The sequence below is a fragment of the Platalea leucorodia genome, assembly GCF_965183815.1.
Source record: "Platalea leucorodia genome assembly, chromosome: 6".
Taxonomy (NCBI): domain Eukaryota; kingdom Metazoa; phylum Chordata; class Aves; order Pelecaniformes; family Threskiornithidae; genus Platalea; species Platalea leucorodia.
Window position 1 is genome coordinate 18202050 of NC_138828.1, and position 27529 is coordinate 18229578.

General features: G+C 36.1%; 1 protein-coding gene across 1 annotated transcript in view; it reads right to left on the bottom strand.

Moving 5' to 3' along the window:
* The window catches only part of LRBA (LPS responsive beige-like anchor protein), a 416862-nt gene that overhangs the window by 296643 nt on the left and 92690 nt on the right, over positions 1 to 27529 (bottom strand). Inside the window, exons 30-33 of the mRNA XM_082315661.1 lie at positions 17720 to 17853; positions 8698 to 8776; positions 8297 to 8430; positions 5889 to 5950 (exon numbers count right to left, since the gene is read on the bottom strand). Coding sequence (XP_082171787.1) covers positions 5889 to 5950; positions 8297 to 8430; positions 8698 to 8776; positions 17720 to 17853 — 409 coding nt within the window. The remainder of the gene's footprint in view (positions 1 to 5888; positions 5951 to 8296; positions 8431 to 8697; positions 8777 to 17719; positions 17854 to 27529) is intronic.

The window sequence follows — 27529 nt, forward strand, 5'->3', positions numbered from 1 at the left end:
GCCTAATACAGTTATGTTTCTAACCGTTTTATCACAAAAGCAATCTATTAGCGAAGTGGGTTTTTTTACTCAAATACAGCTACATTCATCTTTGGTAAAAACAAAGATCCTATTGGGAGAAGTTCACACTGTATAAAAAGAAAAAACTTCCAACTCCTGATATCTTCTAAATGGCTTTTAAAAGGAAACTAGAACATGCATTAAAATTGAGGGAGAGTCATTTGGCAGCTTACAAAATCCCTACAAAATCTACCCTCTGTACCAAAACACATACATTTTTTAGGTCATGGATCTAAAGGATTATTAGATCCTTTTTAAACTTATTTTCAGCTGTTAGAACACAAAGTGATTCGATGGGAAAATATTACCTTGATTAAAATGCCATCATCTAGCAATTGGGCTACATAAAAAGTACTCAAACACCATTTATTTTCTTCATATCTACACCAGGATATTGTTAGAGTTTTGGTGCTTCTGTTGAGTTCAGCTGCCATGGTATCATAGCGACATAGCTCTTTAGATAACCTATACTCAATTCAATTAAAACTTCATAGCAATCACTATAGTTATCCATCACATCAAATTGCACTTAAAAGTAAATTAGGAACCAGGGCAAATCACAGAGCATCAGTATAATGTGTTCTCTCTGCAAGTAACAAACACTGAAAACCAGCCATCTTCTACATCAACTAAAGTCTCCAAGTAATTCAAAGGCTCACCACATTTTAGAACACGCTGCAGAAATCCATTCCTGAGGTAATGAATTTGGATTGTTGATACAAAGCTTTTTTCTGAGCACAGGATACCCAGAAAAGCCTGAAGATCTTATTGCATTTACAAACATTGAAGTACTGGGATGGAACGGGGGGTGGGGAGGGTGGGGAGTGGGGTGCGTGCAAAAAATCTGCTGAAAAACCAAAATCTTATCTACCATCCTATTGCTCTTCCTTAAGGGAAATACGCTATCATATTGTTTGTACGGGTGCATGACTGCATGGCACATGTTGATATTGTTTAAATAATTAAGATTCCTTATCAGAGTAAGAGATACGATGCAACTAAGATACTGCCCACGCAAAAGATGAATATTGACTTCTTTATGAGCAACGGAATCCATTAGCAAAGTGATTTAGTAGCATATGAAAGAAAGATCACACTAAAGAAAAACCTTTTGCAAACATTTCACCATTTAACCAGTGATAATTGGTTTGGCGAGTTGAGTTAGACAAGAAAAAAAAAAAAAAAAAAGAGAGCTGAAGACCTGTAAGTTTGCCTACACAGGCAGTAAGACCAACTTTCACAGTGTAGTTTTTTCTGCTTTAATACTACTAATCAGCCTCTGCTGTATTTTAAGATGCACATGCACTGCCTTGGAATCATGCTTTTCTCTCCAAAAAATAACTCCAAAAACTATCAGCCACAGCACATGACATATTCAACCGTAATCATATTTCATTGGGCCATATGAGCAGATGCTATCACTGTACACAAAAAAAATCTGGAGTATCAGAGTTTATGCTTCTCTCTTCCATCTCCCCATGAAAGATATACTTTATCAAGGTCCAATATAAATCTAATGGCTACAGCTATGTAGTATATTGCAATATATCATATTAATATTTCTAGAAGATAAAATACCTAGAGATTAAATGTATTAAAACATTGGTCTTGGTTTTATATATGCCATCAACTATCAAGAATGTGCCCTTAATCCCTTTGAAACAACAGGGGGCAGAGGAAGGAGGAACCAAGAAGCTTTTCTACCTTGAACCAGCAAGGAGGGTGTATGTGCAGGTAGTGGCGGTGGAGAGGGTCATAAAAGTTGCTGCAGTATTCAGTAATTTTTAATGACCAACTTTTTAAAAGGGTGGCATTCCACCAATTTTAGAAAATTACACAAGAGCTGAATAGTATTTGAGTCAGTTAGTGTAAGTTTATTTTATGGTCTAGAAAATTTAGCTTCCGTAGAAAAAAGCTCTTAAGTCAAAGATGGATCTGACAAGAACGACCTAATTAGTTCTCTTACACATATTCCACTGACAATTCAGTTGATTTACTACAGAAAGAAGCATTTTTCAAGTGCTGCGAATTCTGTAAATTCAAAGGCATCAGGGAAAATGATGGAACCTATTTCACCTATTTTTGTACCTTTTCACCTTGGAGCTACAATAATAGGACAAATGCTTCATGTATGTGAGCAACGGATAAACGTTTTTAATACCTTCATGAGAGAGTAGGGAAGATCCCAGTTTTTCCTACTTAGTCATGTATTTGAAGAACACATCTGACAAATGAAAGGAAGCACAGTAGCATATTTGCTTTATGGATTAACACGCACTCAATTCATACATCCCTCTCTGCGTTTTAGGCATAGAGTGATAGTCATTTTAGATGAAAATGCTTTATTCAGGGGTGGTATCACAGTTTCCCCACGCAGAAGCCTTGTCTCACAATAGCGTATGAGCACCTTTAACATCCTGACGTCACTCATTTAGAAGGCATAATAGACACAGGACTTCTCTCTTTTGGCTGGTTTAATTACCCCGACAGGATGCCAGGCCAGACTAGATGGTGCTTCTAGGTTCACTGTACTGTATGCATTTCTGATAAATGGGAAAAGAATAGATGACCTGGCAGAAGGCTCAGACAATAACATGTGATTTACAGGACATGAATGCAGCTACTATAAGATTTATCTGACAGCCCTCTCCGATAGTGGACTGTTGAGTATCCGATGGAATGATTTCTAGTCTGGAAAGTCTGCTACTGAGTAGCCATACACATTATTTATTTATTAGATGTTTTGGGTTGAAACCATTTTTAAATGATGCACTTCACAATGCTCAGCCATAAATTTAGTTTTAAACCCTAGAAGGGAGGTAGTGTTATTGGAATGTGTGTCAGACTGAATTAGGATGAGCAACACAACGCTTTTATAAAGCGGCCTTGAATGCAACGTCGATTCTTTCAAAAATGATATTAATGTCAAATAAGCAGGAACACTTTGCAGTAATATTAAATGAAGGATTTCTTTATGTTTTGATAGATTTATATAAATGTAAGCATACACACAGAGACATGTCTCAAATGTAGCATGTCTATCAAAAAACACAACTGGTTTTGTCTTAGAAAAAGCCTTTTGTCTGTATCTCAAACCACCTGTTTCTCTTTTTACCTTGTGTTAAACATAAAACAATATATCAACATATAAACACAAAACTAAAACACAAAAGCAATGGTCTTTTTCCTTATGCCTAAATATATGAACTTTAAACAAGAGAAGAAATTAACCAGGTGTCACAAATAGTTTCACAGAATGGTATCTTCTGAATTCTATTTAAATCACTTCACCTGGGAAAGAGCTTTATTTTCACAATTTTACGAAAAAATTACTTGTGAGATATCATTGTTCCATTTTGCACTTCTAAGAAAGAAAAAACATTCCAGCCACAAATCTAAATAAACACCAGAAAAACTTCTGATATTTCAGAAAAAAAATCCAAGTGCTTACATCACGTATACAATGTTTAAAACAAATTTTCAGAAAGAGGTTAGCATAAAAAACACCAAACATATTAATCAGAGCAATCTTTCAGTTTCATAAAATGATGGCTGACAAATTTGTGAAGTTTTAAATCAAATTTGCAGATACTTACTTTGTAACTGTGCCACATTATTTATGTGATTAAAAACTAGTTTTTGACCTGATCTTTTGATCTTTGGCACTTCATCCTCTCCATCTCCTCTTAAAAATTAATTAAAATTTTAGCAAAAGGATATCACTTCACTTCCCACCCTATCTTGGGGAGGAAAAAAAAAAAAGAAAGAAAAAAAGAAAAAAAAAGAAAAAAAAAAATCAATCAAGCTCAACCCCATCTCCTCCCAGTATCTGTAAAATGTCAGCTTGAAATTCAATTTCATATCTCTCAAGCTTTCATGTAGCAAAAGACAGTTCACTTCTTAACAAAATAAATCACTTCTGTGATTGCCATGCTGACCTCTTTGAATTAGGAAAATTCAAAGTGAAAAATGTAATTATCACCCCAGAACAATCTGTATACATCTGGAGCTAATTTTAGATTCATTTCTCACATCATTTTTCATATTCTGCCAAAAATTACAGCTGCTATGTAACTTTAAAAAGACTTTGAGGTCTTTCTGACTTTATTGGTTTATTTCTACCATTTCACAAAGAACAACCTCAGTCTCTGCAACTAGCACTGCTAAGCAATCACGATATCCTCAATTTGATTAGATTAGCATTAAGTGGCATTGTGACACATATGACAAATAGATGCATTAGAGCATGTCATTTATTCCTTATCCTTTCCACTTCCCAAAACCAAACAAGTGACGTACAGTACAGAGCACAACACGATTTTAAAAAAGATTAGATTACCCTACCAAAAAAGAAGAAAAGATCAACCACTAATTATTGATACAAGGAGCATGGATACCAAAAACTAATTTTTAAAATGGTAATACCAAGCTTTCAGGCACATATTTAATACTCAGATTATTTTTACTCTAACACATTAATGAATGAACAGTAAAACTTGTTTATGGATTTCTTGGTAGCAAGGATTCTTTTCTAATTTAAATCAGCAGCAAATCTGTATTCTAGAAGTCATGAACAATGTCCACTTCCAGGATTGCCATATGTAAAATAATCATCTCTAAATTCCAAAAGTTCCATGAGATATATTAAACTCTCTTCAGGGTAAAAATATATTATATTTCCTGAGGAAGACGGAAAACTAGATGAGCAAAGTTCTAGATATATTCATTAATAATAAGCTCACTAGAAAACATAACTACTCTTCACTAGTTCATTGTAAAATCTATTAGGTGTAATCTCCAGAAGTAATTGTTCTTATTGCACTTTATTGACAATGCAGACCATCGATTTTTCACACCTTCTATGATTCTTTCATTTGTATTCATGAAACGTCTATCAGCACACTCTAAATAAATTTGGCAATATAGGCACTAAAACGAATAAATCGATGTGAAGAAACATTAATTTTGCATTATCCTTATTCGTCAGGCAAGCAAACCATAAGGGTTGTAAATGAAGGTCAAAGGTTTTGAAATGGGTCAGAACCCTTGACCTCTAGACCAATACCATTCCCATTAAAAAAGGCTATTTTAAAGTTTTAAGTAGGGGAATTTACTACCAGAAAGGTATCATTTTTAAGGCACCAAAAGAAAGGCTCAATAAAAACAGTCTTCCATTTAATTACAAAAAAGAAAGCAAGAAACCCAAAAAGAAATTCCAATTAATATAGCATACACAATTTTAAAAGTTCCTTAGGCTCTGGCTCTTTTCTAACTACAGGAACAGGCAATTCTCAGGTTCTTAAATATCTAAAATCACTTTGCCTTTAGGAATGTAGAATACCCCAAACTGCTGACAACCAGGGTTGCTTGCTTAAATTTTTCTCAGATTCTTAGTACTTGTCAAATCAATTAAGAATGACAGGGCTTCAAAACTATTTATCGCTCATTTCATAACCTCTACACAAAAGGAAAAATTCTATTCATCACAGAGGATTCAGCGTGCCAAGATGCAGAAATCAATCTGTTTCTATAACCTTAATATTTTATTGATCTTATTTTGTCTTACAAAAATGACAGCACAGAATTACTTAAGCACACCACCATCAACATTATGTAAATGCTCAGTAGTAAGGTAACATAAAACCCTTAGTATCTTCTCTCTCCAACTGAAGAGACACAATTACTATGATTTTTTTTTAATCAAAAGGCCTTGCACATAATTTTTTTACCAATTACACAAAACCTTAAATTTAAAGTCAAATTTTAACTGTAATTTCCATTGGGCTCAAAGACAGCAATTTCAGACAACATTGTTACTTAAACCTCACCTGAGAGCAAAGAAGCATCACCAGCTCCACAACTGAACTGCTAGATTTCATGCACACAAGACCTACAAAAGGAAAAAACGGCATACGTAAATGCATCCTTATATGGCACCAGCTGTTAACACAAAGTATTTTGAAGTGCAATAGATTAGAAGCATTTTGACAGTCAAAAGAAAGCTGAATTTCTCGTACAACTTCCAGTTCAATTTTGTACTTTATCAGCACAAAATAAAAGTATGTATGTGATGGGGAGATCATAAATTCCATGCCTCGCATCTAAAAATGCAGCTAATAGTAATACATTACTTCCATTATTCACAGTTTCATAAATGTTTGTAGGTTGAAATGATCAGAAGTGTGGTTAACATATGTTGTATTAATCCACTGTAGATACATTTTGCTATTTCTTGAAGGATTGGGTCATTATATATGCAGAGAAGGGAAATGGCTTTATGACCTTTGCTTTCTCCATTGCGCGTTCTCCTTTCAGCCCCCAGCTATCAATCAAGTTTCCATTTTGTTTCATGGCAGCAGACATCCCAAACACTCTTATTAGTACTTTGACCCTTAACCCCATACTAAACCTTAGCAGAAGTGCAAGCAGTAACCTATTATATATTCTCAATTGTTTATAAACTAATTTGACTATTATTATTATTATTATTTGTATTGGCATTTTGTTTTGGGTTTGTCTGTAACTGGTTTTTAGGCCCCAAAATTGGTTTCATGTGTTTATTTTTGTCTAGACAGTTCACACACTCCAAATAATTTTCCTGCTTTTTTTTTGTCACCCAATCTACGAAATACTCATCTCTCTGTGTATATAACCTATACTACAGTCAAAATACTTTGAAACCACATTATCTTTTCTTTAGCTTCAGACAAGAAAAAAAATGTAACTAAATAGGATATTTACTCCCCTGGCAAATAAAGCTTTGAGAAAAATCTCTTTCCTGTTATTCTTATTAAATGAATGAAATAAATTTGTTCTCAAGGAGCTTCCATTAAAATGTTTATCAGCTAAAGCAGTGCCCACATGTATAATTAAAGGTAGAATCCCATCTTTTTCAGTCTTACAGAAGACAACTCATACGCTTCTTCCTGCTACTTCTTCCTACCCTAAAAGGTAGGCAAGCTAAATTCCTAAACTAAATAACTTTCATTTCAGCGAAGTTTAATGAAGCTTCAATTCTGATATCAGCAGTCTTCAGTAAACACTTACCAGTGTTTGATACTTTAATTGTGTTTCTGACAATGTTAACGGTATTCAGCCCTACAGACAGGATGCCTGTCCTAATCCACAAAACAAGTAGTTTCAAAAATGTTTTAGAAAAAGAACTTTAATTCCCCAGGAAGGAACTAGATCTATTAGTGCAAATACAGCTCATGTGCACGTGATCAGCTCAAGTTAAGCAACCATGAGCTTCTAACATGGGAGTGCTTCATTACTGGAAGCTGCAACAAGCTCAGGCCCTAATTCAATTCACTGCTTTAACTGGACAAAACCTGCAATTTTCACTCTAAAAAAATCAGTGAACAAAGCAATTTATATGATATAACCAAATTACGAGAACACTGAAAAAATGGTGTTCACTACTAAATTCACAGTGCTCCAATAAACATGATTTTTTTAAATTGAGGACATTAATGTCTGCATTGCAGAACTGAGCCTCATTTTTAAACAGAGAGAAACCCACCAGTAGAAAGAAAACTCAACCATCTCAAGCTCAATCACTTTAAGCCAAGACCAGGAAGAGCCATGATCGTTGCTGTGCACCTGAATCTTCATCTTCTCAAGTACCAGAGAATTCTTCTCAATACTGACAATGTATTCCTCTTACTTCTATCACTGCCTTCCAACTAGAAACCAAAAAATGGAAGCAGATGCACATGCAAGAGACACACCACAACAGGCTCTGCTGACATAGTTCCCAAGAAGCCTTCTGTTAGAATACCACAGTAAAAATGCAAGCTCTTTATGCTTAACTTTTGACACTATACTCTATACTTTACTTGGTATTGAAGTGTTGATCCTGACACCAAGTTTTCTTTTTACAGCTCACAAAACACATTTCATAGACCAGCTTCTACGGGACAATTCCCTGGAAGAGCTGGAAAACTAAGGAAGACACAACAGCAGTTGGTCCCCCATAATGAGATACAGGAAATGACGAGAAGAGGTGGAGGCAAAGAGGTACCAGAGATGGCAAAGATGAGGAGGCAATGACAACCGCAGAGGACTAAAGACAGAAGGAACAGGAGGCAGTGAAATCCCGTGGACAGCACTGCGTGAAAAGGCAGGAAGAAAGCTTCTAAGGCAGAGCCAGCAGAAAAAGACATAGAAATTTTCAGTCTCTGAGGTAAAACAAAGCAAACACACATAAAAACCTCTTTTTTAAATGGAAACTTACTTGTACCTTCTATCAGCAACTCCTGCCCATGGCTGCCCAAAAGAGTCCGAGAAAGAAAGGGAGCAAAATCCACAAAAATCTCTCTCAGAAGTGGGGCAGCTTTTTCCAAAGCATGTTCAAGCCTGTCTGTAATACTAGTAGAGAGACACATGTGATTAACAAAACCAGAAGGAAGCTGCTGAAATTTTGTAGAAAGGAGTATAGTTTTTGGCAATGTTTAAGTGATATACATATATAAGAAGGAATCAATAATCTGACACTCCTATTTTTCCCAAATCTTCATTAGGTATTGAACATCAGCAAAACAACATTCTTGAGTGATGTGCAATCAGAATATCAACTGTAATATCAAAAATGTGAGCCACAGCACAGCTGTTCAGAAGTTCAGTTGAAGACGTTACCTCATATTTGAAGCAGAATCCTCAGGCACTGAAGAAACTGTAGGGACAGATGGCAATTTTGAATTAGATGATCCCCTTCCTACAAGAGAAAGTAATAAATAAACGAATTATCTAAGAAAACATGCCAGAGGTTAGACAACTGGACCAGAAACTAAAGCCTCGAGCTCAACCTCTGAGAAACCATGGTTTTCAAGTGTGTGAGAGGACTAGGTAAACCCTTTCACGTCTTTGTACCTCAAACTTTTTTTGCTACAAGACTCCTATTTACTTACATTCATATTTACCAGGTATGCCATGGCAAGCTCTTTACATTTTGCTCTAGCACAAATGGAACGTAATTCAAGGAAGCCTTGCAGTTTGCTTTGTGAAGGAAGTCAGACTAGACTGCGGTGATCCCTCCGGGCCCTATAAGCCATGGTTCTCTCTGAAGAAACTTAAGAATGCTTATAACCTTAAGCAGTGAATACAAATAATGTCTTACACCCTTAATATTCCTGTAGTGTACTAATATATACTAATACAACTAATATATACTAATATAAAGCCAAATGGTAACAGTTTAAAGCATCTCTTTTGGCTACTGGTAGTGCTCATCCAATTTCAAGTAACTTGCACAGAAAACCCTTAATTTTTTGTCTAAAATTGAAGTATATTTGTGTCAAAATGAAGCAGAATACAAAATGAGTGGATATTTTCAACAGCCCGGCTTAAATTTTTGCAACACTGGGACTCTGACAAAGACAGCTATGATAAAATTCTCCATTGCACTGCCAGCATCATTAGCATGACGGCAGTGGTATAACCTCATTTATGAGTTATTAACTTTGCCACATCAATTATTCAAAGGTTGATAGGGAAGACCAGGTCATTTATGTATCCCACGCTTACAGAAAAAAAAAAATGCAATTGTGTTATGTCAAATTGACACTACATGGCTCTCATCAGCAGAGTAGGGATCTGTAAATACTAAATTCTGCCGTTCAGTATATAAAGAGAAATACAACCTCCATACTGCAGTATGGATTGGTATTAGCAATGATGAAGAGGGGGTAAGCAAGACAGCCAGAGATTTCACAGATATTTGCTGCCAGGATAGGAATGGTGACTCACAAATCTTGCATTGCATTCCAAACTATAGAGAGGAATGAATCTTAGCAGACAGATTTCTGTGCATTTCCCAAGAGCATGACTGCTTCTAGTCCATCTGCAATCCTATCTCTTTCCAGCCTTAGACCCTGTCCTATTCTCTTTCCTCTCACCTTGCCAGTTTCAGATTCTTATGCTGCTGGAAAGGGGGGGGGGGGGGGGAGGGGAAAAAAAAAAAAAAAAAAAAGGAAAAAAGCATGAAAGAAAAGAGTTTAATCATTTCAGTTCTCACATGTACCTTAGCAAAGACATGGCCCTTCTCAGAGCTATAACTATAGAAAAATTCCTGATCATCCCACCTACACTGAAGTGAGCTCAGTTAAATGCAACCTGTCTGGAAATAAGCTGCTAAGATCTTGAAAGTGCCTACCAAAATGTGTCAACCGCAACTTTTCAAAGTCTATCTATCTACTTGACTGAAGTGGAATAGATTTGTAAAAAGATGGCAAAGCCAGATCCCTGAGATACTAAGTTTATTTCTCCTGTCAAATTTCAAACTTCTGCTCCAAAACACTGGCACACAGAGCTTCCCTCCAGAAATGCTGGGGGTTTGTGTTTGGTTTTTTGTTTTTTGTTTTTTTTGTTTTTTGTTTTTTTTTTTTCTCCTGTCTGGGGAAAATGTTTTCCTCTAATCTTGCTTCAAAGGCAGCACAGAAACTAATAAATTAAACTAATGCATCAAAATGGTGAAAAGTTTGGCTTTTATTTCTTTTTCTTTCTTCATAGGTTGGAGATATCTTTGTGAATGTGATTCACTTACACTTTTCATAAATTCAACATGAAGCTCTTATTTTGACTTTCGTATGGGATGACAGGGTCAGAAAGAAATTTTGAGTGGGCCTTACAAAATGAAGGACAAGAAAGTGGGGAACAAAGTGTTAGCTGAAAGCAACGTGCAATCCAAATCTTCTGGGCATTGTTTCCTAAATAATTTATCTAATAAAGGCAAATTTCTGAAAATTTCAACGGTGATGGCTAGATTCTGTAAATATCTTCAATATTTTCATGGATATAATTCCACTTCTTTAAGATCTAGTTTTACACAGTCAAAGCACCAAAAAGTGTTTTGGGTATTCCAAAAGGAAAAGCAGTCAAATGATGTGCCATAAATTAGAATGGAGCCTCCTGTACAAGCCACACGATTCAGCGGTTCCAAAGACTCCAGTTGTTTGTGGGATACTTAATAGCTACAGTCTTTTTTTTTTTTTTTAAACACATGCATTCATACTTATGTATGCACAGTACACTGCCTGTTAGATTAAGACTGTAAAGCAATTATTTCATTTTCATGATAACCTTTATATTTAAATAATTTCACTAGAATTCCCAGCTTTCTCCCTAAAGCCTAACATCCCTATTCTCATTAAACAAGTCCCTCTAACTTGAAAATGTTCTTAAGGCCACATGCCCCGTAGCGGACTTAAGCCAATACACCATCCATAAGAGGAAGTCACCACCTGATCTGGGGTAGTTCAACAGAATACAAAAGTGAAATGGCATCCAAAGCCTTCAAAATAAGAAAATAAATTGGGTGTAAGGGTTTAAGGCCCTTATTTAGTTTGTCAGTTATGTTAGAAAGTCAAAAGTATATACAACTAATACACTAATACAACTAAAATCCCACCATATTAAATGCATAGCAAAATCAAGGATCACTTTATCAGTAAAAACCAAGACTTTAACAGTGCAGCATAGTAGCATAAGTTTTACAATTAAATGAGATAAAAATAATTCAATGCAATATTTAGGCCACAAGCAAAATAACTGAAGGAAAAATTGGAAAAAAATTCAAGGGAAACATCTGCAAGGACAATGAGAGAGCATAATAGCCATCATGAGGCTAATAAAGAGACATACACTCAACCGGGGGTAGCTTGGGTTTTTCATTGTTTGTTTTATTTTATGGGATGGGTTGGGTTTTTTGTTTGGTCTTCTGTTTTTACACACAATGGCACTGGTAAAAATGGTTAGAGTGGGAGGTAAAGGAAATCACTGACAACACAGACAGGACACGAGTTTTTTTCTTCTAGAAATCAAAACAAATTGTGCATAACAGATTAGGTATAAATGTAAAACTCCATAGAGTTTTAAGTTAAAATCAACTTTTAAATATAGACATAACAGAAAAAGCACTGATAATTTGAATTTGACAACAGCATAAGGCAAGCACCTATATAAACTGATATTCTTTTTGAAGATTACGTAAGGATATTTATGGCCTTCATGCTTATCATCACCTAAATCCACATTCCAAACTCAGATATATTTCACTAAAAGGGGTGAATCTCAGATTTATCACAGCTGAGAATTTCAGAGCTTTTTTAGATAGGATCAGGCATAATGATTTTTGCATTCAAATTTTGTTTTGTGGAAGTTCTTTTTTGACTTCATTTAACTCAGAAGTGGCTCTTTATTCTACTATTTTTCCTGCCTTTAGTAAACAAAAAAACAAACAAAAAAAAGAAAATAAAAAAAGAAAATACTTCAGTAGCATATTTTCATCCACAACACACATGTGGGTAAGTGCAGTAGCTACTTCAAACATGTGGAACTAAACTGACTTATCTCTTCCTTATCCTTTCACTGATAAACTGGCTCCTTCAAACTGACAGTTTTACAGACATTTGCAAGAACATAAAAGAAAATGCAAATAGATCATCTGTCTAGCACCCTTACAGTGAAACCCTATTGTTTATTCAAGGTCCCCAAGGGTCTAAACAAGTAATGTCTCTAGCAATAAAATATTGTTAAAGAAACTCCTTGTGCAAGATCCTTATGCTTTTGCATATACACTTACAAAGTACACTTGACAATATACAAGCAGTGCATGATATACTTCACTCTGGGAGGATAGAGATGAGGTTAAAAAAAAAAAAAAACCCGAGTTGAATTAAATAACCATATCTCTTAATTTTATACAACAGACCTACCATACATAAATACGCTCATGCCTTGTACAAAAGGAATATCTGGTAAAATATTGAGCTCATTCAAAAATACACTTCCGGGGCTGGAGGTGTACAATGCGAGACTACAATGAAAGGTTTTACAAGCTAATATAAGGGATCTGTAACATAAACACATCTGTAGGTTAAACCAAAACAGATTTCATGAAACAGTGGTGCACTCTCTAAAGAAAAGGTGCTTTAAAACAGTTTTTATACTGAAACAGTATTAAACCGTTAGCATGTGAGATTTTTAAATGTGTCATTCTGCTTTGGTAACTAGCCTTCAACTACTGTCACTGTAAAGTTGGAATTCTCTTTGAAATAGTTACTGTAATCCAGTGAATTTCTTGAACTACCTCTGCACTGATGGTAACTCACTTCATATTCATTTTTCTTACTTTAGCTTGTCTCCCACTAACTTGTTTTATTGCAAGACTTCAAGGTTATTTTCACCTATGTATAAAAATCAATGAATACCATTGTCCTTTGCAAAACAAGCCAACCGTGGGAGAAAATTTACATTTTCCTATATGTAGGACTAGAATTCAGGAGTCACAACTCCTTTTTTTAACCTACTGTTACTGTTTATTCCCAGGTTTCTTCCAAGCATCCACCTCCTTTTTTCCTCTGCCTTTGACGTGGCCTTGTTTATGACTTCACACTTTGGGGAACAGCCCGTGTCTCTGCTCAGGAGAAGCAGAAATCCTGCTGGCAACTCTGTGTGGCTCAGAGGCAAAACAAGGGAACCTCAAAGGACTTCAAGTAAGAGGGGGAGGAGGCAGGCAACAGCATTTGAGTGGAACTTCTCAGTGTTTTCTACACTCCGAGTGTCAGTAAGGACAAGATGCAATTCACTCCTGCTCCCTACAGACTTTTCATACTCCCTCTTTATAAAAATTATATTTGAACAACCGTTTGCAAACTGAACAGTTAAAGCCTCAAAATTGCATTCTTTAGAGTGAAGCACTAATAAAATGTATGTGAAATCCTTCAAGTACCTAAACAGAGAAACTCAGAGCATCAGAAAAAACAGTGGGAGTGCAAACTGCAAAAAACAGTTCAAAAAAATTTCACACCACTTCAGAACATTCAACTGTAACTGAAACATTTAAAAGGAAAACTAAGTGACAAACAAAAATACAAGCATCCCACTAGCACATTCACAAAAGCTCAGACTACTCCGCCAAGTCCTGCCTATCCAAACATCAGTCCTGCCTTTCCAACAGCTCTTGCTGGACACAGCGTGTGTAAAACCTCTGCATCAAACCTCACATTCAGCCTATGAGCCAATCCAAGGAAGAAACAACTCAAGTAAATTCCTCCTCCTTCGACTATTACTAGTAAATATGCTCTTTTGCTCAATACCACCTTCTGTAAGAGACAAGTGACTGGTACAACATGGGCCACAAAGGGGCTTTATTTTCTCCATCCATTTCCAAGATCTTTCAACAATTGGAGTAGCAATTCGGGCAGACCAACAACCCAAATATCAGCCATCAGCAACATCCTGACAGGCAAGTTTAGACCACAAGGGGCACATTTGTATTCAGGAAAGGTTTTTTGTGCTGTGAAATACTCTGCAGCTTGAATGAAGGTGAAGAAACTTCTCCTCCAAAAAGGCCAGGCTGTCTGAGGCCAAAACATGTTTTCACCCTCTTTCAAAGTATCAGAGGAACAGAGTGAGCTTAGATGGTTATCTTTCCAACTTGTCAACACTTTGTATTTGGCAGGCCAGGACATGTCACATCCACTTGCTATGAGCTTAGGACAATCTTAAGGGTCAAATATCTGAGATACTCACAGACCTTGAGCTAAAGGCAAGATGCAAACTTCAGAGAAAAATATTGGGAAGGAGGCTGATGAATTCCAAGCACACACAAATGGCAAGAGAGGCATCTGGAACCACATAGACTGACTAAGATTTCAACACAGATCCTACCTTGACCAAGCAATTTTGACATCACACCTACAGGTGGAGGATGCTCACACAATATATAAAACTTATTCCCAAATTATGCTTATGTACACATTCCAACTAAAACACTATCACTTGCTGTTTAATCCCATTTTAATGTCTGTATCTCCCTTTGATCTCTGTTTTGGAGTAAATTGACTCAAGTCTCCGCAGTAAAGCATTATATGTTATTATATTAAGGTACTGTTTGCTTAATCAGTTTTTAAAACATATCAAACAAATGCATACAAAACTCACTTTAAAAAATTCTGTTACTTCAGAAAAAACAGCTGAAGTGTATTTTTAAATGTAGTAATAATGTTTAATAAATAGTCTTCATATAAAATGTGAAAAAGCACAAAATTCATATTCACTACATAAACCCCTAGTCTCAGCACTTTTTCAAGAAGGATTTAATTCTTTTTTTCCTTAATTATAAAAGTAAACAGACTTACAATGAACGTTAGCTGAAAAAAAATGAGAACAACGTATTGATTCTCTGCTGCATGAAAACAAAAATTAGTGAAAGAACATGTGATTTGAACTCAGGGGAAAATTATATATATTATATTTTGGTTTTATAGGAAGCTCGCTTATTGCTACTTGTATCAAATAAAGAAGTTAAAGGCCTTATATAGAACTTTATTTCAAACTTAGATATGTGCAATTTACATGAGCAACATAAACGTAAACCACTCCAACTCTGCAAAATTTTTGTTTCCATGCCATTATTTTACTGGGGGAAAAAAAGAAACAGTCTCATGTTTTAATCTGTTTAAGGCATGATTTCATTTATCCCTTGACTTTTTCTTTTAATTAATTAGATTGCCAGTCTAAACATGTCTACTATTTTTAATCCTGATTAGTTTCTTTTTATGCATATCAGTTCAGATTACATGTCCAATTTTTGCCAAAACTCCCAGACATGCTGGAAGTCACACAGTTACAAACCACATCAGTATTGCTTATTGTCTGGATTTCTTATACATTCTACAGGGACAGGAGCACCTATTTTTTCATCTATACGTTCTTAAAAGATTGACTAAATCTGGAAATCAATGGTCATCTGTTTTGTTTCTATTAAAAGCAAGTGAATACTGACTTCAGAAATTGTAGTAATTAAGCCCACATCTAAGCTGGGTAAACCAGTAAGAAGTTAACAAATTAGCAATTATTTTAAACAATTTCAATGTAGGTAAGGTTTTATTATTTTAAAAATGGATTAGCTGCTCAGAGCCAATCTTCCCCAAAGATCTGTGACATTTTAAAAGACAGCTAATTTTCCTAGTCCAAACATTACTCCTAGACTAGTCTAGTGCTACCTCCTGAAATTTCAGTGACAAAATGGATTCTCCCTTTTGCAAAGAATAAGAACATACTACATTTCAATAGCTTTTATTTTCCTTTATCATGGATGGAACAAAACTTCTTTGATTTTCCCAAGAAATGCAATGGGCAGTTGAAGATGGCAACAAATACCTTCCAGACACACGAGTACTAGAGGACATGACAACGGATTACATTTTTTTTTCTCAGTCTTTGCAATTTGGATATAAGTTCATAAAAACAGGAAGCAAGAAACTCAGCGATTGAAAAGAAACACCAATAATCAGGCATAGATTGAGATTTCCTTGATTAAGATGCAAATCAGTTCTAAGTCTTGACATTAAACTTCATAGGCACAAACAATTCTGAGATCCTACACAGCCTTGTGACTTAAACATGGCTAAGTAGAAAAGCATGCCTTTGACACAGCATATAAGGTTAAACATCACTTATCTCACACAGAATGACCAGCGAGACTAAGGGTTCAAAGGACCACTTGCTTATAAACAACCTACTCAATTTTGTCCCCACTGAAAAAACTGTCCAAAGCAATTAGTTCAGTATCAACACTGAATCTGACCTCAGGCTAAAGCTATTGGAAACACTTGTATATAATTTTCAGTCCTACTTAGCACTAACACCTATATCCTTGGACAAATACCCTACAATTTTTAAATAAGCTTATATTTTACATAACAAAAAATCTGTAACAAAAAGTAGTCTTTAGAATATACCATATTTATACTAAATACAAGTTAATATAGCATGCCCGCTTTACAAAAACTCTGAGAAATCTTGAAATTATAACAAATATTGCTCAGACATTTGCATTTGTTCTGCTAGATGAAAGCAAAAGGAGAAGCCCCAAAAAGTTTAGCAAAGCTTTTTTTTTTTTAAAAATACAACACTACTTTTGTATTTTTTCTTTTAATTTATAAACAGGTCATTTTTTACATTTGTGTTGCTACAGCATCAAAACTATGATCTGAGGGATAAACTCTCAGAAAATATCAAGAAGGATGAATTCTTATATTCATAAACCCATCTAATGTCACTGACAATTGGTCTAGTTTAACCTAGAGTCATGTCTGTTTTCCTGTAAAGTATCTGATACTGGTCTTTTTTAGAGGCACGGATACCGAATACAGGCCTGCAAACGGCTATGTGAGGGCATATGACAAAGATACACACAAAGTAGTATGAAAGATACAAAGGTCGCAAAGGTCTTTTTGTCTGGCTTGATAACTTAGGACATGTTATACCACATACATTCCAGCAGTTTAAAAAAAAAAAAAAAAAAGTGTAAAACACCATCTTCCCAGATTATTGGCACATTTTCCCCTAACAAAATACAACCAGCAGTAAGTATCTATTCTTAGTGTAAGCAAGACTTATATATAGACATATATACACTCTAATCAGTATTACAACAGAAGGTAACTAATGACTTAATGTCTGAAAAACGATTGTTCTTATCTACAGTGTTTTGAGATACGGATAACTATTGAAAAACATCTCACCTTCACATAACACACAACAAAAACACACATAACAAACTTGTTCATTCGTATTCGGAGTGAATGGTGAGGGAGGAAGAAGAAGGAGAGGAAGGGTCGGGATTCAAGTTATTTAATTTACCCTTACTCACCAGGAGACTCTCCTGACAAATCTGGGGCTTGGGCTGAATCTAAAGAAGAAACCACACTGACAGCGTTTGTAGGAATACTCATAGCAGCTGTGGAAGAGGAAACAGTTGATTTCTTCGGTGGTACAACGACACTCCTAGGTGAGGACAAAAAGTTAGTAAATAATACTGTATGAAGGTTCACACATCACGATCCTTGTTTACGCATCTAGCACATATGCTTCTATGTCCTGCAAAAGTACCACTCCTTCCCTGTTTTCTTTTTCCATCATCTTCGGCAATCTACGTTAACCTAAAGGACACTTCACCCTTGTTTTTTTTTTATGGTACACTTTAATATCTCATCCACTTGTGCAAAATCCCTGACAAAGAAGCACAGTTAGAAGATCAACAGGATAAGTGACCTGAAAGTAGGTTTTGCTTTTCACCTTGGTTTCCCTAAGATTTGGCTTTAAACTTCAGGCAACTATTTACATATTACATTAAGATAAATTATCAACACTGAAGATTGCCTTGACAGTATACTACTTCTGGTATTCTAATGCAGAACAGAAGACTAATTGAAGAAGGATATACTATAGCTAAAAACTTCCTAACGCATATCCACATGCACACGTCTTAAAAATATGGCTAAGGCATGAATTTGAGGCTTTCTTGTCAATCAAGTTTTACTTGTATAGCAAATCAAAACGTTCTTTGGAGTTGCAGAGAGAATCTCCATCTTTTATACAAGTTAAATGTCAGGCCTTATAGTCAGCATTAAAGATTACACAAGAGGAAAAGATGCAAAGTGATAAGTTATGCATGGAGATTTATCTCACATGTTACCAAGACATCTATTTATGCTGTACCAATTTCAATTAAATTGTAGTACTTTATTCCAAATACCTAAAAGGCCTTGTTAAGCATACGTTAAAGGCATTTTTAATTGCAAGTTAGCTCCATAAACATGCAAAAACCCAGCTAATGAGGTAAAGAGTACAGCTGATATATAATGCACTCCCACAGCAGCGCTTACTTTTAATTACCTGGTGTTAACTGTAAGCCGAAAGTCTTCAACGTTCAATTTATTTAATCACATCTTTTGTTGACAGTACTATAACTACACACTGAAAGTACTCCCTTAATAGCTTTAAAATATTCATTTTCTAAATAAAGTAACTTAGAAACTTGACCCAAATTCAGGTGTGATAATAACAACCAAAGTTCTCTCAAATATGTCTAAAATAGTTCTTGCTAGAATGGGGAAAAAAGGACTGTATTTGACTCCCTTCTTCAGTCCAAAGCATGTCATAGAACCTAGACCACGTTACTGATTAAATCAACCCTCCTTAATGGCAGGAGTAGGCAGGGACCATACTTGGAGGCAGTACATGTCATATCATTATAAGGGTGACTGCTAATGTTAACTATACACGAAAAAAATAGAAGCAACAACACCTGAGCCCCAAGTCAAGATATTGTGCCTAAACCATGAATTTTTCTCATACGTTCATGTCCGTTTCCCTGAAACATGAACAATGCACTAAAAAAAATTCATATATTTAGACTGCCTTCTAAATTATAGCCACATTACCAATTAATTTTGCATCACCCAGGTATAAGAAGGAGATCGCTCACTCAAGATTCTGTGACATTCACTGTCTGCAAACTGTTACTACTATTTTATAACACACATTCAAATACCTATAAGGGGCTGGGAAATTAATACAAGTTTACTGAGTACAAGATGCACCCACACATAGTAAACGTTTGGACATTTCTCCAACATTCATTATCCAGCACTGAAGCCCAGGCGTGTTCCTTTACAGATTAACTTCTTTTACCATGTAGCTATCCAATTCAAGAAATACTGATCAATAATATTAAACCCAAATCATACAGACATATTACAAATACATGTCTATTCACGTGGACTCTATAAGATCTCAGCGCACGAGCTGGAAATATTTCTTTGCACACCCACTATGTTACAGAAACAATTACCCATTTGCTTGCTAACTAATACAGACACAATTATATTGGATGCGAGGTGATATGGGAGAATGTTTAGTGACAAATTTTGGTGCACATGTCGAGAGCAATTGTGCACATTTGGGTAGTGTCTGTTCAAAACATATCATTCATGTAATTAATTTTAAATTGGAAAACACCAAATTACCTTGAGGGTAAAAACAAATCTTATAGAGAAGCTTTCTGTTTCCAGGCCTTCAAGTCAATCAGAACTCTCTCAAAACATCAAATCAGAATGACTGTGTCCTCTGAGTGCCTATGAACACTACTGATCCTGCTCTCTGACCCTACTAAGAGCCCCAGGAACTACAAAACAGGTGGTATTTTAAGTCTTAAAGGGCAAGCCAGACCCTCAAGTTAAAAAAATTACACATAAATGGCTGAACTTCAACTAATTTTATATATTAGAACTGCCCCCTTTCAGATGAAAATACAGAAATGAACGTGAAGGATCAAGATGGAATTTTAGAACAGGGGTAATTTTCAGCAGTACTACAAGAAGCTCCTCACAGGGCAAGTAACAGTTCTGGAACTGCATGGGAGCAAGGAAGCCTGTGTGCAGATGGAGCTGTTACCTTAATGCTGCTCATCTGCAGCTGACAGCGAGTGGAGACAAAAGAAATCCCAGCTACAACAGTCTTCCATTTTCTGTGCTGTTTCTGACACAATACTATATATTATCATTCCTTCCTGTAAACTTCTACTAACCTTCAGCATGCTTAAGTGTAGTTGCACTGAGGGAGTAGTTTCAGCAAGTTGCCAGACTCCCCATAGCTACCCAAGAGCAGCTACATTCAAGCAAAGGAATTAGACTTTTTTTTTTTTTTTTCTTTCCTGGGCTGTGACAGACAGCAGTAAATGACCACAACAGTCTCTTTTGCTTTTTAAGATCTTTTGTATATATCTTCTCACCTTCAAATCTGTAGAAGTTTGGGAATACAAGTACAGCTGCTACTCTCATCTTCAGTAACCTACTTTCCATAAAAAAAGGAATTATATTCTAATGCTTCCACTATAGTGTTCAGTATCTAGCAATAGCATCCACTTTAAGGAAGATACTCTGATTTCTAGCGCCAGGAATACGGCGCTAATACACAGCTGCAAAGCAAAAGCCTGCTAACAGCTCTCTTTTTTTTTAATTACCCAACATCATTCCTTTTGCTTTGATTCAAGGAATAAAAATGAATAAGTACAGGTTTCAGACTTCGAAATACAGGAGCACGTATGCTACCTTATGAACAGTACACACGGGTGTGCGCATGTGTATTCCAGACACAGCCACCACATGCTTTGAGCAAGAGACACTGACTCTCACAGAGTTTTCTGAGAAACTTGGGTTGTTTATCATATCCCACTAAAAAAAAGTTTTAGCTTTTAGCTAAAAAAAATTAAAGTAAAAAAAATTAAATGTACTTCATAAATTCTACAATAATTCCTATATTTAAAGGTCACGTTAGATCTTGGTCCCCTCTGTTAAAAGTTTGCGTAAGGATTCAGAGTGTTCATGATGCACCACAGCCAAAGACTTCTGCTGTGCTCCATAACTATACAGCAGGATAAAAGGCAACAGTATAGGGGCTGGAGAAATTGCTGAACCTTGGAAGAAAACAGAGGCTTTGAACAACTCACCATAAAGCTGTTTTCTGGCCTCAGACTAGTTCTGAACAGAATTTTAGATAGTGATCTCAACAGTCAACTGAAATGATTCCGATTTTTCCAGCCAAAATAAAGCAAACAGTATTTCTGGTGAGGAAAGAAGGTCCCTTCTCCCGACAGCTGTGTCAATCTGAAGCACACAGCCAAAAGCAGCGCTGGATACTGTCCAAAAATGTGATGTAAAGAACCCCAAATCCTGAATGTACTTTCTCTCTGTCTTCTGGACAGTTGCCATGACCTTCTGATTCAAAAAAAAAAAAAATCTTTAAAATAGCTCAAGAACAACAAAACAAAACATCGAAGTATCTTAACATAATTACTTTATAGCTACGCATTGCTGCATTATTTGTAATATAATGTTGACTACTATGTGTGTCTTCTCTTTCAACGGTGCAACTGACCAATGTTACAGTTGCAGGATTTGTTTTAGGACCTTCCATTTCCAGGCCTTCTTCAAGGTATGAAAGTATGGCTCGGCAATCACATAGAGATTCATATTTACCACATACCAGAAAGCAAATTAAGATATTTGAAGCATAAACATTGGTCACGTTTCTTTATTTACATTCCGAAATTCCTACATTTTTCCTTTTTTGTGTACTAATATGGTGGAAATGCAACTGTGTTTAAACAGAAATATTTGCCATTGACCATCAATGTTCCTTTGTGTTCTTCTTTCAAAAGATTATTTAAATGCTAATATAAGTAAGATGAATGTAACTGGCAGAAAGAATATATGAGACAGTGGAAAATCAAGATTAAATATTGTAGTAAATAAACTATGTGGAAAACATGGAGTGTTTAGCACATTATTAAATCAGGTAAATTTGTCAGGAAGTGTCTTAAAAATTAATGTGCTTTCAACTTCTCTCAAGTAATAGGGCACTTGCTTTTAAAGAGTACACAGATAAGACAGTCCTTTTTTGTAGCTAAATTGATAAGCATTTCTTCAAAAGTTAAATACTGCTACACGGGAATAAAATATTCACCAATAAGTGGCCTCTAGTATATTTCCTTAGATCTACAAAAATAATCTGTTTTAAAAAACATCTGTAATCATGCATTAATTTCATCAGAATAGCGACATACATTAAGCAACCTCACACATGGGTAGAGACGTGTCACGTAGAAGAAAACCGTCTATACATTTTACTCCTTAACATTCAATTCTCGCGCCATTTCGACTAACTCTATACTTTTGGGTTACGTTTGTATATTATAACATTCATTATCATAATATTCAGATACAGGAGAAATAAAATAAACTACAAAAATTGCAAGAAAAATATTCTTAATGTGTATTTCAAGCAGACCTCAAGCACTATGGTAAAAATGATAGTTTAGTTGCCTTATTTATACGACTATATTAGATGTTTGCCTTTTTTTAATTTAAAATCAAATATTTAAGGTTTAAAGTAGGAATTTACAGCACGTGAACTGAAAAACATAGGTCAGGCATAGTGAGAACTAGCCACCATAAATACATCTTAGCCAGAAGGTCAGTGTGTTATTAGTCCCAATTATGCTGAAGTGGAAGAAGCCTTCGTGTTGCAGACAGTTATTCACTGCTGAATGAGCACAGACCACTGAGCTGAACACTGACTTCCATCACAGACAAAGGCTTACACAACAATGATCTATTCTGCCAAATTCTATAAGGATTTACTTCTTGAAAGCTTTCTTGGTTTCAGATCACTGATTCTTCTGTTTCAATATAAAGATACAAAATATCTATAAATATCTCCTAAATTTTGAGTACATTTTCCTACATATTTTAAGTTGGCAAGTCTGCAATTAATTTGAAATATATTTCAAGTTACAAATGTTCCTTGGGTGTGGGTCAAATATTCCTAATACAACATGGGCCAGGCCAAACTGATGACCTCACTATAATTTAAAAATACTCACATGAGCTCTAATTTCTCTTGACATACAGGAATTTATACAGATATCATTCTTAGCATTCCATTTTTTAGCACTGAACAGCAACACAGGTGACTGTTTGTCTGTTTCCCTATGGGATAATGGTTTTAATTCAAAACCAAAAGCAGTTAGTCTTGTTCCAGACTACCAGAACGATGCCCACTGCCAGCCTATGCAATGAGCAAAAGACCAATAAAAGAGGATCAGAGACTTATTTTTACCTCTACTTTGTGAGCCAGGAAAGCAGCCTGCCATGTCAGTGTCATTCTATGGGCTCTGCTGTCTGTAGATAATACCCATTCTCTTATGTCCCCCTTGAAATACCCAGGGAGAAAGAAAGAATGAGAGACTCTCAAAACCATGAGAGATCAGGAGGGCAGGGAGAGAAGCGATGATAGAAAGAATACAATCAATTTTGTAAGAGAACTTTAAAATCAGCTTAGCAGGGAGAAGACTTCAAATGGTTTCCCTCTTCAGCCCCTGCAGCATGCAAATTGTTGGTGTGCCAAAAGAGCTGAGCTTTTCATCACAGCATATGCACCTTGATTTACAGATCCCCCATTCTCATATTCTGTCTCTACCTCTACCTCTACCTGGTAGACTTAATCTTGTCAACAAGTTTATTCTTTTTGCACTTGAGGCCCAAATCAATGAAGTCTAAAATGTATTCATTCCATATAAAAAAGAACTTTGATTAAATTTAACTGAAATACCACAACCAACCATTACAAAGGCACATGCCTGCCACTAACTGACAAACGTGTAAACATAGGCTGAGCCAAACTAAGCAGCTTATAGACGATGTTCCAGAAAGATAAACAAGCTTATTAACATATCTGTTCTGTAAGTTACAGCTTAGCTGCAGATTTAAGCTCTATGGTACAAGACCATGATTTAAGAGCCTGTATTCCTCTGAACCCTCAGCATCAGCTTCCTATAATGACATGATTATTGAATGTTTCCACAAAGAGCAGTAGAAGCCAGGAGAGACCAAGGTTTTATTTTAAATTGCACAGTAACCTATCACCAAGTGATAGGTTATGGGTTTTATTAGACTAACTTAAGAGAAATGTCATCTCTTTTTTTTTTTTTATCCTAAGCTTTGGTTATTTTTATTTCTGTTTTATTTAAATTTGCTTGCATTAGCCCCCCTTCTTTTTCTACAAGATTACTACTAAATAAGAAAACTGCTGGTTTAGGACACACTGAAATTAGAACATTAATTCACGTCCCTATGGATCTTGGGAAAAAGCCAATGCAAGTCTTGAACTTTATCATGATAAACCCCTGGCACCCACTAATCACAAGATTGCATCTTCACATAAGATAAGGGGAAGATTTTTGGCATGGGAATGAACACATACACCTAGTTGTTTGCAAAGCCTTGCAACTTGGCAGCCTTTCAGTAAGGTTTCACTCACATAGCTGTTACTGTATACTCTCCAGCTATGACTGGGAAGTTGATAATCCTTAAGATATGAGGAGAGTTTTGATTTCTGACACAGCATTCCTGAGATAAATGCAGGATCAGAGAGATGCTTTGAAATTCCCAGAGATACCCCACTGGTAAACTGCTACATGGGAACAACTTTTAACAAAGTGTCTTTAAAAAGAAAAAAAAAGTTAACTCACAGAAATTGTGTTCGCCATGAAACAATACATTAAATGTAAACCAGACACAGAAAATAGAGGGCATCCCCAAGCCTGTTTTTCTAAACTTTCCCAGTGTACCTTAGTATTTTTGTCTACCCCAGAGATAAGAGCTACTTTTTCCAACTCTATTACAGTTTCTTGTAAAAGGGTTTTCCTTTCCCCAGTACAATTCCTTCCCGCTGTTCTCACTAGGTGTCATTTCAGAACATAAACTTGCATTTTAAGCAGACTCACACTATATAAAGATACAGTCACCTTCAAGAGTCATGAAACTTTCCTGTCTATATAATTTTAAATACAAATGTTTCATATACACAGTTACTCTGTATTTTTGATTAACTGATTTATTAGCTAGTTAGCAACATGCCTTATCATAGATCAATGTATTTACCATAGATCCAAGAATGTGCATGTCACTACCAGATGATAATTGACTAGAGGTAAGACTTCTACATCATTAAGTACACTTTTGTCTACCTGACATACCCACAAAAGGAAGGAAACGACAAATTAAGCCACCTAGAAACACAAAGCCACTGACATACCGAGGTCACGTGCAACTGCTGAAGGACAAAATATTTTATACTAGTTAATGAACTTTGCCTCACATATTTAGCCCCACCCACTAAACATAAAAAGTCATAGGAAACTAATACCCACAAGTTATCACTGTGGAGCAGTCCAGATAGCTACCTAAACTCCTGTAAAACCCCTTACCCTCTACTCTTCCATTCACAAGCACAGTGCTGTCTACTGCTTCAGCCCATGCACCCCTTTCACTCCTCTCTCTCTATATATTCTTTCACCAGACTAGCTTACTTTCAGTGTCTGCTATAGTAATTATGTCTCAAAGTTAAGTGAGAGAATATTGAGAGTTATGGTTACAAATGGCTGGCACTTTGGAGGTAGGAAAAGGAGAGAAGAGTCCATCTGGGACAGTGTGGCACTGGAAAAGTAAAAGGGCAAAACAAGAAAGTACTTCAACTTTTCAGTGACTTGCTTTACAAACCACACTGCAATTTAAGGTTTGTTTTTGGTTTTTTTTTTTTTCATTATTTTCATGACTTTGTAACTATACAGAAAAAAGAACACAGAATTGCAAGTGACTGAAGCGCTGCTACCAATGCCTAGTATTTCATTAGGGTACATGTTATCAAATTAAATCGCACAGCTTCCTCTGATAAGAAGGCTCTGTAGGCATAATCTACCTATGTCAGATATCAGGACTGCAAGTGCCCAGTTGCTTCCTGTCTAGTTACCCTACTTTACACCAATTCAAATTAGATTTGCACAGGCAGCACAAACCTTCAGTTTTAGCAACAGCTAAAAAATAATTCCTAAATCCAACATGCACTCCTGTACCAGATCTCCAGAGAAATGTTATTTCGTGGTTCAAATCTCCACCACTCAGCAATGAACAATAAGACTTTCCTGAGGAAATATATTAGCCACAGACTAAAACATTATACTATTTCACATCAACTCCCCACTTGCTGTAAAGAGCAATGATAGACCTCAATGGGGAAGTGCTAAAAGCACTTGGGTAGCAGCAGGGAGAGAGGCGTGACAAGTCCTAATTCAGTGTCCCTCTTCTCCCAGTTTTCCCCTCTCTGCCTCCATCCTCCTACTGCTCCCAAAACAAGTCCTCCTGTTTAGCATCACAAGCAGAACACACTTTGAGACAAGAGCAAGGGAGCCAAATGCTAGCACACACCATCTGTGTCTAATCTAGCCAGACAACCACCACCACCACCTCTTCCCCCACTAGTGATATGGCAATCTGAGCTGAGAAGACATGTTGTGACAGCTGCATCCGTACCCCTGGCAGAGCTGCCCTCCTTCCTTGGGTCATCTAAGCTTGCTAGTTTGAGCAAGGCAGCCGTAGACTGCAAAGACATCAGAGCCAGAGGAAGTTCGGAATAAGCAGAGGATCAGATACTGGTATGGTAACAAGGGATCCCCTTGCACCAGATCGACTGCAGGATCTCTGGATATGACTAAGGCTTTTCTAGAGGCAGGAATGCAAGTGTTATGGGATTCATTCTTTTGTTCTCTTTGTTGTTTTGGGGAATCCTGGAGAGGTAAAAGTCAGTAAGCGTAGTAAAAGACAATGTCGTCTACTATACTTCAGAAAAGATAAGAAGCTAAGGAGACTGAGATGTAGGGGACACCAAAATTATTATCAGGAAAGAGGGACTTCAATCTAAAAGGAAAAGAAAGAGAAACAAAACAGGAATGCCCCATTTTAAATCCACTGCAGCATTGGAGTATTAAAAAAGGCAGATATTTATCAAAATGAAACAAAATTTTAAAAGCTATTATAACAACAAAGCAAATTTAACAGCTTAGGGATACATCTACTGAATGAAGCCTTAGAGATTTAAAGTAGGCCTTTAGCACCAGAAGGAAGACTACACATGCGTTTTCCTAAATGAATATGGGAGTATTCTATAGGTAGGACACCTAGATGATTACTCCATTGTTTTCGATCCATTTGTAACTACTATTAAACCAGTATTCTTTTGCAGGTCCACAGTAACAGAAACTAGATACAGCTTTGTGATCAAC